The sequence below is a fragment of the Myxine glutinosa genome, chromosome 1 (assembly GCF_964187855.1).
Source record: "Myxine glutinosa chromosome 1, kmMyxGlut1.1, whole genome shotgun sequence".
NCBI classification, from domain to species: Eukaryota; Metazoa; Chordata; class Myxini; order Myxiniformes; family Myxinidae; genus Myxine; species Myxine glutinosa.
In genome coordinates this window covers 15209100-15226059 of record NC_136261.1, presented here as the reverse complement: position 1 = coordinate 15226059, position 16960 = coordinate 15209100, and the positions used below count along the sequence as shown (strand labels likewise).

The window sequence follows — 16960 nt, the reverse complement described above, 5'->3', positions numbered from 1 at the left end:
CCCCTTCCTCCTTCGTTTCGCCCCTCCTCGATCGTTTTGCCCCTCCTTGATAGTTGAGCTCCTCCTCGATAGTTTTGCCCCTCCTCGATAGTTTCGCCCCTCCTCGGTCGTTTCGTCCCCTCCTCGGTCGTTTCGCACCTCCTTGATAGTTTCGCACCGCCTCGATAGTTTCGCACCTCCTCGATAGTTTCGCACCTCCTCGATAGTTTCGCACCTCCTCGATAGTTTCGCCCGCCCTCCTCTCGTTCCTTTCACCCCCCCCTCCTCTCGTTCCTTTCGCCTCCCTCCTCTCGTTCCTTTCGCTCCTCGTTCGTTTTGCCCCCTCCTCGATCGTTTCACCCCTTCTCGATCGTGTCGCCCTCATTCCTTTCGCTCCTAGATCGTTTCACCCCTCGTTCATTTCGCCCCTCCTCAATCATTTTTCTCCTCGTTCATTTCCCTCTTCATTAATTTCGCTCCTCAATCATTTTGCTACTCATTCATTTCTCCTCTCCTCGTTAATTTCATCCTCGTTCGTTTCACTCCTCCTCAATCATTCCACTCCTCGTTCGTTTCTCCCCTCCTCGATCGTTTCGCTCCTCGTTCATTTTGCCTCCCCTCCTCATTTGTTTCGCTCCCCCTCGTTTGTTTCGCTCCCCCTCGTTCGTTTCTCCCCTCCTCAATCATTTCGCTCCTCGTTCATTTCGCCGCTCCTCCTCGTTTGTTTCACCCCTCCTCCTCCTCAATCATTCTACTCCTCGAGCGTTTCGTTCCTCGTTCATTTCGCCGCTCCCCCTCGTTTGTTTCGCTCCCCTCGTTTGTTTCGCTCCCCCTCGTTTGTTTCGCTCCCCCTCGTTTGTTTCGCTCCCCCTCGTTTGTTTCGCTCCCCCTCGTTTGTTTCGCTCCCCCTCGTTTGTTTCGCTCCCCCTCGTTCGTTTCTCCCCTCCTCAATCATTTCGCTCCTCGTTCATTTCGCCGCTCCTCCTCGTTTGTTTCACCCCTCCTCCTCCTCAATCATTCTACTCCTCGAGCGTTTCGTTCCTCGTTCATTTCGCCGCCCCCCCTCGTTTGTTTCGCTCCCCCTCGTTTGTTTCGCTCCCCCTCGTTTGTTTCGCTCCCCCTCGTTTGTTTCGCTCCCCCTCGTTTGTTTCGCTCCCCCTCGTTTGTTTCGCTCCCCCTCGTTTGTTTCGCTCCCCCTCGTTTGTTTCGCTCCCCCTCGTTTGTTTCGCTCCCCCTCGTTTGTTTCGCTCCCCCTCGTTCGTTTCGCTCCCCCTCGTTCGTTTCGCTCCCCCTCGTTCGTTTCGCTCCCCCGCGTTCGTTTCGCTCCCCCGCGTTCGTTTCGCTCCCCCTCGTTCGTTTCGCTCCCCCTCGTTCGTTTCGCTCCTCGTACGTTTCGTCCCTCTTCTATCGTTTTTCTCGCACTTCTTCGTGAAAACAGATGATCCTTCCTTCTACACCTCTTCACCTTCTGGAGCCAATAGTTTTCGCGAAAAGTTTACTCGGTATTGTTGTTTCATGTTTCTTCTGTCGCTGCTGGTTGCAACGTTATCTGCAAGCGCGAAGCGCGGTTTATTTTCTGTGCCGCTGATGCAGTGCCCCTGTTACCTGTAATCGGGTACTCTACTCATTGTACCCACCCCGGAAAGATAACAGACTGAGGCAACCCACCTGGTGTGATTACGACACGACAGGTGCTCCAACTCAACACACTAACATCTTAAACGAGCCATTTTAACCGTAAAGAGAACACCAGACGAGGAATTGTGGGTAAAAAGTGAAGATTCCCGTTTGGTTTTTAAACGTGACGAATCTGCTTCCGCGAAACCCCGAATATGTGTTGATCGTGTCCGGCGGTTTTTTATCACGAGGTTTTCGGTAATAAAAAAAAATCCTCGTCGAGTCCCGAGAGAGATGGAGGTTGTGGAACGTGAACCCGATACCTGTGGACGACAAAACCCACCTTCCGATTATTCAGGTAAGAGAACAAGTTAAAAAAACCATGTTGATGTTTTACTCACGTGATATAAACGTTTGGTTGACGTGACGCATTCTTCATTCAAGAACCAATGAGATTACAACCTTCCTTTGTGTTCAGATCGACCTCATCAGGTACCTCACCTCACAAGGTGATGTTTTATCGTGTAAATCAGTGTACCTTCGCAGTGGAAAACATGATCGGGGAATCGTGTTACTCATGTCAACAGAACAGGTGAACGTCACAGGTAGCTGAACTGAAAAGTCGTCTCTGGAATGGAGGGTTATAGATAGTGAACTGTGGATCAAGGAATAATAACAGGATCAATCGGTTTGGATCAGACGAAACACCAAACTTCTTTTTCTGCACAACGATTTAACGAAGCAAGGCAAAGATGGCGGTAACAACGACGCTCACACGAGGCTCAAGCAAGAAGCAGGAAGCCTCCCCGACCCTTTACCGGTGGAAATAAATGATAAGAAAAAGCTAATAAACACAGCCTCGCACTACAACGACATGGCATCAATACATTGCATGAAAACATTTCTAGGCATAGCAGTAAAAACGTTCACGATTGTAAACAAAGTAGCAGATTTACCATTCACCGCAGTGGGGTTGAAGGCAGACTCGTATAGCCATAACCAAGCGGGTGGTGGATCAGCCAACCTTGGCACCTCTGGGTTGGCGCGCCATCTCAGGCACTCATGCCATTGATGTTGGCAATGACGAATAGCCTCTCGACCACGCAGAAGCCAGTATCTGCGACGCAATTCAGGGAGAATTTGCTCTGGACCACAGTGAAGCAGTTGATCATCATATTCTCAAATGAGGAGGTCAGTTACTCGATGATGAGGAATCAAAACAATAGGATGCACAACATCTTGTTCAAGGATATCCGCCTGTTGTAGTTTCCCCTCCTACTCTGATGAGATCAGTAAATCCTTACCCGTGGCAAGTGTCTGGACTTTGTCTGGAAAACTATCGTGCTGTGAGCGTTGAAACAGAATGATCTTTCTCCCCACTCTGGTGAGTGCTTAAGGTAGGAAAGTCTTTATTTGAGGCCACCCGGTTGAGACACTGCTGTGCAGCCACAACCAGGTCATTCCGAGTTTTGTTCTGTAAAGGGTCGGGTAAGGCCTGTATGTCCACCGACATTGTTCCCCAAAACGTTGACTTCCGGAATTCAGTCTGCCAGAGTCTCTCCACATTTTTCATTTGGTCTGGTGATGAAGGCATGAAGGCAGCAAGCAGGCAATGTTACTGAATTGCAGTTTGTTGCAGTACACTGGCTGGTCCTTGCAGCGACCAACCCAGGTTGGTCGAAACTGCCACTGGTGCACCCTTTTGGCCGAAGCACATTGGTTACCTTGGTAATGTGAGGTGCAGAAATCTGACCCGATTAATATTGTTGGTTGAGCCTTGTTAATCAGAGGGAGTGGTGTCCCAGCTCGGTGGAGGTACCGTCTCTGAAGAGAATCCACTGGGAAAGAATACTCATAAGCGCAGCATTGTGGCAGTGAATGCTGCATCTATCGCATACCTTTGGTTCGGGTTCTCGACCAACGATATTTCAAGCTTAACAGAAGCACTAGTACATTGCACCGCATCTTCCTGTACTGTCTTGAGCAGTAATGTTTCACGTTTACCGACTAAGTTCAGCTGCTCCATTGTTGAATTCAAAAGCATGATCCTTTTGGAATCATCATGAAAGATGGCATAATTATCTGTGGATCCTTGTGAAGTGAAGGCACACTGCAGGTGGTGAGCCAGAATTCAAGCTCTACTGGTTTGGGGAGCGCACTGATGTGCATGCTTCCGCTCCAGTCCAGATTGCTCACACCATCCTCCACCACCTCAAAGGAGGGAAGGTGATCCTCCTCGACATCCTCCTCTTCTTTCTCTTCCCCATCTAATGTCCTGTATCTAACTGTGCAAGTTTGTGGTTTTGTTTTTGTTTTTGTTTTTTTTGTTTTTTTGAATACAAGATCGAGGCTCGTGAAAGAGCGAACATTAATCACACAAAAAGTCAAACCGACACATAAAACACAAAAATAAGGGGAGCGGTAGACAAGATGGGGAGAGAGGGGGAAGGACACAAACACAACATTTGAGAGCAGGGACATCGGGAGAAATGTGGGAGGGGGAAGGCTTGGGGGGCAGTGGGAGAGGTATAAAACATATGGACACTGCCAGGACTTCCAGGAAAGAAGTTGGAATTTCAAACAAGGTGGATCTGGGGTGAATTAGCGGGGGTAGAAAAGATCAAGGTTTTGGATGGGGGAAGATAAGAGATGGTGGTGAACAGCTGTTTTAAAGACCTGGAGGGAGGAGTGGGATTGAAGGGAGTGAGGGAGTTTGTTCCAGAGGCGGGAGAAAAGAGGAATGAAAGAGTGAAGGTGAGCGGAGAGCCGAGATTTCGGCAGTTTAACCATAAGAGGGTTGCTGGCAGATCTTGTGCGACCTGTAGGAATATTTGGGGGACAGAGCACAGAGAGAGCTGGGGGTGCAAGGCCGGAGAGGAGTCGGTAGAAGACAGAAAGACCACCTACCTGCCTGCGGTGAGTGAGTGAAAGGCCCTCAGAGATAGCTTCATCGCAGGAGATTCCAATGATTCTGAAAGCTTTGGTTTCAACAGCGTGAAGCCGAGCTATGTGAGGCAGGAGCGCTGGCCCAGAGGGGGGAACAGTATTCCATTGAGCTGTGGATGAAAGCCTTGTATGTGGTGAGGAGCTCAGGTGTGCCAAGGAAGGACTTCGCATGACGGAGGATGCTCATTCAGCGACTGGCTTTGGAGGCCAGCTTGGAAATGTGGTTTTCCCAAGAAAGATCATGACAGATAGTGAGACCCAAAAGCTTGAGCGACAGAACTTCTTGGAGAGGATTGTTGAGAAAGTAGATGGGAGGGTTTTACAGTCGGTCTTTTTGGAGAAGCATAGTAAGAGTGTGAGATTTATCAGGATTGAAAGACATGTTCCACTTGTTTGACCAGTCTGTGATTTTGTCCAGGTCTGCAGAGAGTGAGGAGGCTGCAGACTGCCGATTTGAGGGATGAGGAATGGAGCGGCAGATAGTGGAGTCATCAGCAAAGAGACAGAGAGGATTTTCCAGAGAGTCGGAGAGATCATTGATGAAGACCAGAAATAGCACAGGGCCCAGAACACTACCTTGGGGAACTCCAGCCAGAACAGGAAGGGGAGATGAGAGAAATCCATTCAGGGCCACACATTGCCTACCACCAGAGAGGAAGTCCGCAAGCCATGAGTGGAGATTTCCATGGATACCATCGGAGGAGAGTTTGGTGAGCAGAGCTGGGTGCCAGACCGTATTGAAGGCACGTGATATGTCAAGTGAGACAGCTCTGATTTCCTGTTTGGCATTGAGGACCTCCATCCATTGTTGAGACAGCAGAAGCAACATGTCCAGTGTAGAATGACCTGGTCTGAATCCAAATTGATGATCGGAGATCAAGCCATTTGAGAAGAGGAAGGATTTGATATCTGAAGCAATGATGGATTCCATGACTTTGCTGATAATTGGAAGCAGGCTGATTGGTCTGTCGTTGCAGGGATCTGTTTTTGCACCTTTTTTGTGTAAAGCGGTAATGTTTGCTGATTTCCAAGATGTTGGCAGATGACCTTGAGCAAAAGAGAGGGTGAAAAGAACAGAGAGAGCGTGAGATAGAGCAGCAGTGCAGGATTTTAGGACCCGTGGGCTGATGCCGTCTGGTCCAGTTGCAGCATCAGAGTCGAGGTTTGACAAAAACTTCTCCACCTTGCCAGGAGAGAAGGACACAGAGTTCAGGAGCAGTTGGGTTCGACTGGGAAAGGTGGGAACACAGAGAGATGGGTTTGGGACAAGATTTTGAGGCAAACACAGAGTTGAGGCATTCGGCTTTGTCACGTGTGGTGTCAACTGTGTAGCCATTTGAGGTAGGGGAGGGGATGGAGGGGGAACAAACACAAGAAACGGATTTGACCAGATGCCACCAGGATTTGGAGGAAGGAGACAGATAAGAGAGTTCGGTCTTGAGAACGGAGAGATATTGTTTCCTGGCTCTCCTGAGGGTGGACACACACTTGTTTCGGGCTTTGTGAAAGGAAATGAGATTTCCTTCCGTTGGATTTGCTTTCCAGGAGACGAAGGCAAGTTGTTTCTGGGCAACAGCCTCACCACAAGATTCCGTGTACCATGGACGGGAGGAATGGTAAGACAACTGAAGACGAGATGGGATAAATCTGTGCATGAGAGAGAGCATTTTGCTTTGGAAGAATTCCCAGGAAGAATTGATGTCAGAGGCAGGAGAGATGGGAGACCAGTCCAGATGATTGATGGCTGCTTGAAGACCATGCCAGTCAGCCTGAGTGAAATGCCAGACTCGTCGACGCTGAGCAGGCTCCCTGAGGATGGTCAGAGAGATGTCCACTTTAACAAGGACATGATCAGATGATCCGATCGGAGCAGAAGAAGAGCAGCAGACATTTTCAGGGAAGTTAGTCATAACCAAGTCCAGAAGAGAAGATGTTCCGTTGACTGAGATCCGGGTCGGGAAATTGACAGATTGTGTCAGTCCCAGTGAGTCGCAGAAGTCCTTTGCTGAGGAGCCATGGCTGGTGAGAGAGGTACCCACACCCAGCCAACTGGCATGATGACAGTTGAAATCACCACATATGAGGAAGAGAGAGTTGGGATGAGTAGATAGAAGTTGGTCCATATCATCAGACAGCGAGATGTAGATGGAGTCATCACTGTTTGGTGGACGGTACAACACACATATGAACAAGAGGTGGGAGCGAAGGGGAAGCCGTAGCCAGAGGTATTCCTGGGGGTGAGGTGGAGAGAGTGCAGTGCAGGGCGAGTGAGGAAGAGAGTTTTTGATAAAGATAGCAACCCCGCCTCCAGGACGAGGCTCAGGTCTATCATACCGGAGGAGGGAGTAGCCCGGGAGAGATACTATGGAATCAGAGACATCATAAAGGAGGAAAGTTTCTGTTAAGCAGATCACGTCTGGTTTGACAGAAGCAACCTGTATGGAGAGATCAGTTAAGTTTGAACGAAGGCCCCGGATGTTTGAGGTCCATACCGTTAATGAAGAGGAAGGGGGAGCATCAGATACAGAACAGGGGGGAGGAGGGGTAGGGTAAGATGTGGAAGAGGTGGAAGAGGTAGGGAGAGCTGTTGAAGGTGTGTCAGAGATTTCAGAATAGCTCGGAGAAAGGGAAGGATGGGGCGGACAAAAGGTTTGATGGTGATTGGGTGAGCCACAATGAGGTGTTATTTGAGGAGGGGGAAGAGCGAGGCAGAAGGTTGGGGGAGATGGAGGTGAGAGTTTGAAGGGGGAAGAAGCGGGGAGGACGCTTTGAGGAGGGGGAGTGAGCGGGGGTAAATTGAGAAGCAATGAGGGTGGGGAGATTTGAAGGGGAGGGGTGAGGGGGGAGTTTGGGAGGGAAGGGACAAGGGGAGGGATTTGAAAGGGATGGGATATGGGGGAGATTTGGAGGGGAGGGGTGAGGCAGGAGTCTAGGAGGGGAGGGGCGAGGGGGCGTCTTGGCGGGGAGGGGTGAGGGAGTCGTTTAGGAGGGAGGAGGCAAGGGGGGAGATTTGAAAGGGATGGGTGATGGGGAAGATTTGGAGGGGAGGGGTGATGGGGAAGATTTGGAGGGGAGGGGTTATGGGGAAGATTTGGAGGGGAGGGGTGAGATTGGATTTTTGAAAGTGTACGATTTATGGGAAACGAACATTTATTGCAAAATGAGTTTCTTGTGACCTTCGAGTTAAAAATACGTTTAAGGACGCTGGATGGAGGATGGAGTGCAGGAGAGTTTAGGGAATGTAGAACAAAGGCACTATAGGAGATGGATATTTTTTTTGGGATGAATTGATTTGGTGAGCAAGTCGAAAGCAGCCTTTTAAAGAAGAAGAAGAAAAAGGTGTTATAAAATATGACGGAATACATAACTTGAGGGGAAAGTGTAAACATTGAAGGTTAATGAGTGAAAACTATCTGGGGAAATGGGGGAGAAACACGTGGTCGAAGAACGAACGAACGAATAAGAATGAATAAACGAATGAGAACAGAGAAGGAAATGTTTTTTTTTTTTTTTTTTTTTTGAGTTGAGATTTACACAAGGAAGTAGGCAATGGGTGAAAAGACTGGGAATACAGAGAACGAAAGTTATTGGATCACAAACGACGGACCACTGAGGGAAAAACAAAGCCTCAAGGTTGTACAGTGCACACTGTACAAGGCCTTGCTCGCGACACGGCAAACAGACGATCAATTTATGAAAGATAAACACCGAGAAACAACCAAAGTTGCACACAATAACTTCACACACCGAAAGATAAATACAGTTTCGACAAAATACAATTGTGAACAGACTTAACTTCGAAAAACGTGGAGACCGTGTGGAGCTTCGAAAATCCCTGCCGCCGTCTCCAACGTGTAATTACACATTTGGTGTAATTCACCAAATGTCCGTCCGTCCGTTTGAAGGTACCGCAAAAACGCTCAACCAATCGCAACAATATTTTGGGTGGGTAATTCTGGGACCCCCTGGAGTAAAAGAGGCTATATTGTTTTTCCAATTTTCTAGTTTTTCCAAACACGATGGAATAATATTTATGGATATAATCAGGGATGTGGCGTTTGTTGAAATTCTACAAATACTGTTTATTCTACGTACCAAGAGAGAGTAGATCGACTCCTGATGAACTCTTCAAATATAAACGTGCGGCTCGAAGTAACATGGCAACATGTGCAAAGCGACTGAAAAACAGGTGCAGTGGCCGCTTCTGTGTTACAGATTCGGCGCGCACTCTTCACACATAAACGTGCGACTGAGAAAGACGTGTTGCGGCCGCTTCCGTTTTGCAGAATTCAATCTTTTTTTAAAATGGGCGCCATGTACTGTTTAGATTTTGATGATATGTGTGTGATATGATTCAACAGATGTTTATATAAATCGTTTAAAATTTAAAAAAGCCTTCAATTTCTGATATTTTGCCTTTTCATTTGGGCCTCCCAATTGAAACCCCGCCTGTAGGGTGGGTACCATTGCTTGTAGTTTTAATTTTGTTTTCGTATGCATCTTTATTGATGCCATTTTGCCTAAATGTGCACAAAAATGGTCGAGAAATATCCTAATAATCAATAAAACAATGGATGATGGCAATGTATGTGACAGAATCTGGGGTGCATATGGATATCTGGGCCTTATGGTATCCTATGGTATCCTGGGCCTTATGATATCCTACCATTGTGCCATAATAATAGCGTGTTCAGTTCATGATGGTATTTTTGCTCAGAATGAGTGCACGAGACGAGACTGTGCGCTCTACCGAGTGCCGTTCCTGTTTGTCCAAGTTTTCCTCGATTTTATCATTCAGCACTGCCATTGGTGTGTCCGCCCCTACTTCTTCTGGTTCTTTTGTTCTGTTACGCCCTCGCTCTTTCACAAGCCTTGACTTTGTATACAACAACAAAATACCAATTGGAGAACGAAGAGGGAATTATTTAATGTTGGAATGAATGTCTGCTTTTACAGTTTTAGATTTTGTCTGCACACAAACGTTATTATTCGTCTCTCATGAAATGTGTTTGCAGATCTTCACATCATAAAGGTTGAACCTGAAGCATTGGAAGCTTTGGATCAAAAAGGTGATGAGAGTTTTGCACTCTTCAAATATATGTTGTTGTCTGTGGTTTTGTGAATCACTTTGTGGAGATTTCATGGTATTGTAAAATTGATTCAGTCGCATTATGACTCGATGCTGTGCTTTTTCCATTGTATTTTCTTGGGGAGATGGAGTGGGAATATTTGGTGGTTAGGTTGGGTGGTGGAGGGAAGGAGAGCAATCAGTTTGCATGGCAAATTGCACTTCAGAAGTTTGCTTCAAGTAGAATTGGGAGAGCTCTTCAGTGAGTTGTTCTTCAGCACTATTTATCCAATTTATATATTGTGATGGAAATGATTCAGTGGGTTTTGGGGGCGGGGGTGGGGGGGGGGGGGTTAAAGGGATTCGTGTATCCAATCTTGTATCCCCCCCCAAAAAAAAAATCTGCTCATGAATGTTTCCATTCGTCATCTCAAAATAACCACAATTAGCCAACAGGAATAATTGTGTGGAATGTAGACAGTCCCTCGTCTTCCTTCCAGCCCTTTGTGTATTCTCTATCAGATGTACTTTTCCATTTCCTCTTCATTTCCCTGACCAGTGAGGCGAATCAAGCAGTGGTGTGACATCACACCTCAAGCCAATAAAAATCTGTTAACTGGGCATGCACCTTTCGTTGGAGTTTGAAACCAGTCAGAGGCACATCATGAGTTGCCGATGGGGACCATTCAAAGAAGTCTCGAGTACAAGAGATAGAGCCATCAGAGGTATGTCAAGAGTTGGAGATCAGTCAGATGTGCTTTGCAGATTGGAGTTTGAAACGAGAGCTGCAGTCGATGTTCATCAGCAGTTGGAGTATCGGAGCTAGAGAGGTAAGTCACCATCCGAGCTGCAGCAGGTGCCAGTTCGAATCACGTGGCCTCAAAGATTGGAGCCAGACTTCAAGCTTTGCTGGTTTCGGGAGCGCACTGATGAGCATGCTTCCGCTCCAGTCAATATTGCCTCACTCCATCCTCCACCACCTCAGAAGAAGGAAGGCCACCCTCCTCTACATCCTCATCTTCTTTCTCTTCCCCATCTCATGTCCTGTGTCTAACTGTGCCAGTCTGTGTCTGAAGGATTAGTTTTAAGATAGGCATGAGGATGTTTTCACTTTCTGTAAGCAGTTACTGTCAGGCTCATTGCTCCTGTGTTTTCATTCTAATTGAAGTTGCTTTATTGCCCCCACACCCATATGATATATAAGGAAGAAAGTTTATTTGTACGTTTGTTTGTGCATTCGTACCCTGTAGGTACCAGTACAACCAAACGTTTCATGGCTCCTCTTCCATCCAGAGGAAAGTTCAGGGTGATGTTTGGGGGAATAAAAAAGTCCCCAGATCAAATCAGATAATTGCCCTTCAGGCCTTTTTCGGGTCTTGTGCTTGTACACTGCCTGAGTTTTTTTTCCCAGCAGCGATATAGTAATTTGTATTGTTAAGATTGTATGTTGAGTTTGAAATGATTTATTGTCAACAACACAAATTTAATTATCACCAGTGCACCCGTTCCCTACGGGAGCGGCAGGGGGTCACGTTATTATCGTTATTATTATTGCTAATTATTAGTATTGTGTCACGGGTGATAAAGATCACCGGTGACAGAGAGACGACTCGATCTTTAACTCCGAGGCGAGTAGCTGAAATTTGTGGTCAGTTTGCCGCGCGCGGATGGAAGGAAACGAAGCTTTTACTTGCTGAAACACACGGGTCTATTCCCGAACCCACAAAACATGCAAATACCACAATAAATTTATAATCAAACGATTTAATAACAAAATAAAGCAAAACGAAATAAATGTTGAGGGTTAATAAATCCTACTTTGAGGGACCCTCCATACTGACTCAAAAACAGACAAGGGGACAGATAATAAAATAAAATTTCCTTAGTCGTCACTCAGCTCTGGTCCAAATGGCTTCTGGAGGTTGCTGGTCATCAAAACTGGTGAGATTGGTCAACGAAAGGACCGCGCGTCGAAGCACCCCAAAATGGCAACGGTCAATCACACGAGCGCAATGAGCCTTGAAACGGCAGCCAAAAACGTCCTCCTCCCAATTCCTGGCCAGCCAGCACAACACGACCCCCAGCTCCCCCGAAGAGCAACGCAGCCGACAAAACCTCCTCACTTTGACTTGTAAAACCGCACCAAAAAGCTCAAACTGTTCTCCTTCCAGGCGCACTCCAAGGACAAGCTTTTTCACCAACTCCCCTTCGATCCTTCTCGAGGCTTCTTTTTCTGACGTCACCCCGACCAATCACAAAGCGCTTTCAAATCACCCCATATCTGCTCGACCAATCATGATCTTTGGGGGCGTGGACTGCCGGCTCTGCTCTTTTGGAGGCAGGACTTGGTCCGAACCTCAATGTTCGGGCTGTGTCGGCATGCAGTGGACAGTTGTTGTGGTTTAATGGAGACTTTACATGGCTGGCCTGGTTGAAGATGTAAAACGTAGGGAAAGGCCACAGAGGACATATCACGTACTGGGGAAAACTAAATTTAATCCCTAGTGAACACGGCTTCACCCCTCTTGTGAAGAAACATAAACAATCTTAAGCTACATTTTCCCTACTTAAATACATCGAGATGTCTCCTACTCGTACACTGTCCATGCTATAACGATACAATCCTATCTTTACTATGGGATTCAATATCCGATCAGATCATTCTGATCATTGAAAAGACTAGGGCATGCCCGTACTATATATAAGCTAGGACGTGCCCGTACGTGGGTGCCCGTTCCTTGCAAAAAAAAAAAAACTGCAAAAAAAAAAAAAACTGCAAAAAAAAAACAATGGTTTGGTCCATTCGCAACGACCACAGAACCCCCCCCCCCTCTATTTACATGAATGGTTTGGTCCATTCGCAAAGCCAAAGCGAACGACCACAGAACCCCCCCCTCTATTTACATGAATGGTTTGGTCCATTCGCAAAGCCAAAGCGAACGACCACAGAACCCCCCCCCCCCCCTCTATTTACATGAATGGTTTGGTCCATTCGCAACGGCAAAGCGAACGGCGAACGGCTAAATCGCCATAGCTCGGTAAGTACTTGTCCGATTAATTTCAAACCTTGAAAAGGCACATCCTCGGGTCCCCAGCAATATACCTGGCAAGTTTCAAGTATATCGGACCGGTAGTTGTCGAGAAACAGCGGTCACAGACAAACGTACAGACGTACAGACGTACAAACGTACAGAGATTACTGGAATTATAGATAGATATCACCTGGTATTGGCCTAATGGTTCGGGTGGCAGGCTTGGGATCCTAAGGTTCTGAGTTTGAAATCCGTTGAATTAATGCCAGGTGGGGTTGACTCCCCCTGTTCATCCTTCCGAGGTCGGCAAAATGAGTACCAGATAACTGGTTATAGAGAGGCATTTTGTCAGCGGCAGACACGCCCACAGAAAAATGCTGCAACCAGCAGCCGGGTGGCTGCACACGAACCACCCATTGAAAAGATCAGACCGTGCCTCACCATTCCAAATTCCCGATAATAAAATTTACTTCCGTGAGGGTGTCGAGGAGTAACTTGGCAATATCGCAAGTCAAAATAACCACTTGGCGAATGGGAATATTGTTTCTTCATATCAATAATATTATGATATTATCATAAATGTTATTACTTTTGTAATGAGAAGCAACTTTGAAAAAACTCCACAAAATACGCCTTGGAAAAACGTCACAGATGCGGTAAGAAGGGTCATGTTATTAATTGTTGTGATGTATATAGACGACAGTAGATCATCGATCAGGTGCACTCATCGAGGTTATAAGCATGGCTTGATGCACGGATTCCTCCAAATTTCTTTCAAATTAGTGTTAAACAGCATCAGCGACTGTTGATAAAGGTAATCAAACGTGTTTGTGGTTTATAAACTTTTCACTTCCAGTAAAGGCCATTTCTGCCTCAAACACGGCAGGATAAGCTCTTTATAAACATTAACACGGCATTTAGCCAATGAGAAAACACCCATTGAGGAGGTGGGATATTATTCAACCAACCAACTTTAGAGGCCATTTTCCCCGCAGAACAGGGGTTGGCCTTTTCCGGGCACCGTGGTCCCCTTTTTGAAGCGATGTTTTATGGCTGGGTGCCCTTCCTGCTGCCAACCCTGTTAGTCGCCTCTTGCGACACACAGGGAATTACCAGTGAACTGGTACTTATTTTGCCGTCCTCGGAGGGATGGCAGGCTGAGTCAACCCCACTTGTATTAATTCAGCGCTCGACCGGGATTCAAACCCAGGATCCAAGGATCCCAAGCTGGAACCCTAACCACTAAGCCAATACCAGGCTTCGGTGGGTTGTTATTCGTGTTAACATTATTTTTATAATAACATTAATATTGTTGTGGATCTGCCGCCGGCCTTCTCCCCTTACCAAGGGGGGATTAGTCCCCTTATCTTTGACTGGCCTGGCGTGACCCGGGACCTATGACGTCCCTTCCGGACAGCGCGAAATAGGGTATTAGGACCAAATTCGCTATTACCTAAATACTCGCGCTGCCCTGAAGCGAGGAGACAAGCCCCGCACGAACCACGTGTGTCGATGATACGCCGAGCGGTTTGCGTACACGTGATTCGCGCCGTTTATTTAGATGGTGGAACCCGATTCAAGCGGTTCTTATTCGTACCACGCTTAGTCAGTGGAGAAATCATGGGTACGATCGAATCAGAAAGGAAGAACAGGTTTATTTCCACTATACAATGGTTCAAGAAAAAGGGGACACAGAGCAGCCTTATACAGTCTTACTTAATACCCAAGGACACGGGCCCGTCTCACACACACACTCACACGGGGGTTGCTGATGAGCGGGTTGATGTTCACCAGCGCATCCAGGGATGGCTTCCGTGCAGCTCTCTCTCCGGTCCCCGGCACGTCCTTTGGAGTAGGTGAAGGCAGGAGCTCTCCGCGTGTCGTCTAAATGGAGCGAGTTATCACGGGGCGAATTGGTAGGGAGCGGACTTCGACGCGGCTGGTGGTTATTCACTTGCGGCTATGGCCGTGCTTACTCGCGTGGCTGGAAAGCGCAATAAGCGTTACCGGCGCGTCTGGCTGCGCCCGCGTACTTGGCACAGTTCAACGCCTCTTCTTCTCTCTCTCTCTATGCAAGCCCTCAAACAACGCGCGTATTAGGGTGGTCCAAAAAACATCGATCTCTCCGATTTTGATGCTCTACTGGATTATTGTTAGAAATGGTCTAAAACATTCACCCACCAAATATTTTCGCTCAATTCCATCTAGAAACTCATACACACTTCAATTGAAATATGGCGTTTTTCACCAAATTTGGCTAAATGAGAACAATCCAATAGCAACCTAGGTGGAAAAAGTACATGCACTTTAGTACAAAAAGTACATGTACTAAGCCATTTTGTGGTTCATGACTTTTTGCATGTGCATTGCGCCTGTGAGTGTGAAATCATCATGGTCGAAACATGTTTGACAATGCTTGAAACATGTTTGAAACATGTTCATACATGTCTGACTCATGTTTCGACCATGAGGACTTCACAGCGGTATGTACCATCAATGACATTATTTAGGGGAAAAATATTTCTAAAGTCTTTGTAAGCCTCTCAACATGGACGATTTTCATTAAAATTGACCAAAATGACAAATTTATATGTTGAGTGTGTATGAGTTTATAGATGACAATGCAAAATATTTGTTGGGTGAATGATTTGGACCATTTATAACAATAATCCAATGGAGCATCAAAATCCAGATAAAAAAGTGATTTTTTTGCATTTTTGGACCACCCTAGCGCGTATGCTCCGCAAGTTCTCCAAACAACGCGCTTATCGTGCGAGTCCGAATCCTTTCTCTCTCCTCTGCGAGTCCTGGCGTGCGAGTCCTTTCACAACGAGCAAACCCCTCAAGTCCTTTAACGCTCTCCACTTGCGAGTAAGTCCTCTATCTCTCTCTCTCCTCTGCGAGTCCTTTCGAGGGCTTTGCGCAGCGACTTATATAGGCACGCCCCGCGAACCTTCTCGAACTCACCAGACGCGCCTCACCATGCCCTCTCACGCCATGCCACTAGAGCCCTGATTGGCTGGTGGCTCTTACTGCCATCGCCTTCTGCCGCTCCCGATCTCAACGCCGCTCACCCCGCCCTTTTTAGGCCTACCTCGTGTTACTCGACTAGTGGGCAGCCAATGCTTAACAAACTGGATCGAGGCTAGGGTGGCTGGGAAATCGGTGGCAAGTAAAGCCTATTTTCCTGTCTTTACACAACGCAGGCACTAAGAGGGGAAATGGCCTATTCTTACACATACTAAGACATAACTATACTACAAATGGGCCAATATGTTGCTCATGTGACTAACTATGGGGGGCAACCCTTTAACCTTTAATGACTTTAATGTGCCAATCTCAAAACCGTAGCAATATTATGCTATTATCATATTTTTTGTTATTAGAAGCGTTCTTGGCAAAACGCCATGATAAAGCTAACTCGACACTAAAGATGGTAAAGCGGCGCATAGCGGCACAAGATTGCTCGCTCTGACGCGAACACATATGATTCGGTGTTGTACACACTGGGGTGAAACATCCGCCAATGTTAGTAAGCAAGCTCTTATTGAGTTGAAAGAAATATGAACCTGACTCATAGCCTGAACATTACATGTATCATGGTCAGAAATGATGAGAAAATGGTAATGACTTTCATTAACATGATGACACATTATGTGGACAGCAAAAACAAAACAGATTTGTGAAACAACCTCTTACTTGCCACCTTCAGAGTTCAATCATTTTGTTGCATTTTCTTTCTCTCTCTTTTCCAATAATATGTACACTGCATATTGTAGAACTTAAAATATGAAATTGATATTTACAGGTAAAAAAAAATACCATGAGGTAATCACGTGATCATGATACAGTGAAACCAAATATCACGAAAACACCCTGTACATTGCGCGCATCCTGTACTTCCTGCACGAGAGAGTGCAATTTTTGTAAAAGCGCGCATAAAATACTTTAATGCGTGCTTGTATCTTCATGCTGAAAGGCTTTGTAGTTGCAAACAATTAAAGTACACCTTTTTGTACGCTTGCCCCCTTAATTTGCCCGGCAGCATGACGTCACTGGAAACTGATATATGGGCATTGGCAAACGTGAGTTGTATCTGCTGCTGTTTTTAAAGCAAATCCTTGTGTGCATGTTCGTTACAGTTTTCCACTGACTGAAATTGCAAACTTCATTTGAAATCTAACATTATTTCTTCATTTCCTTGTGTATGTAACTTAAGTATAGATTAACGAGTATGTATATCATATCATTCAGAACAAACCACAAAAGGAGCTTGTCTTAAATTGCTACAAATTCATGCAATCACACAATTAATCTG

The 16960-nt window shown here is 46.5% G+C and overlaps 1 protein-coding gene across 1 annotated transcript in view; it reads left to right on the top strand.

Annotated features, from left to right (window-relative positions):
• The first annotated feature begins 1850 nt into the window (after positions 1–1850).
• Positions 1851–16960, top strand: part of LOC137421346 (uncharacterized) — a 52726-nt gene continuing 37616 nt past the window's right edge. Inside the window, exons 1-2 of the mRNA XM_078770892.1 lie at positions 1851–1954; positions 9558–9611. Coding sequence (XP_078627018.1) covers positions 1891–1954; positions 9558–9611 — 118 coding nt within the window. The 5' untranslated portion in view covers positions 1851–1890. The remainder of the gene's footprint in view (positions 1955–9557; positions 9612–16960) is intronic.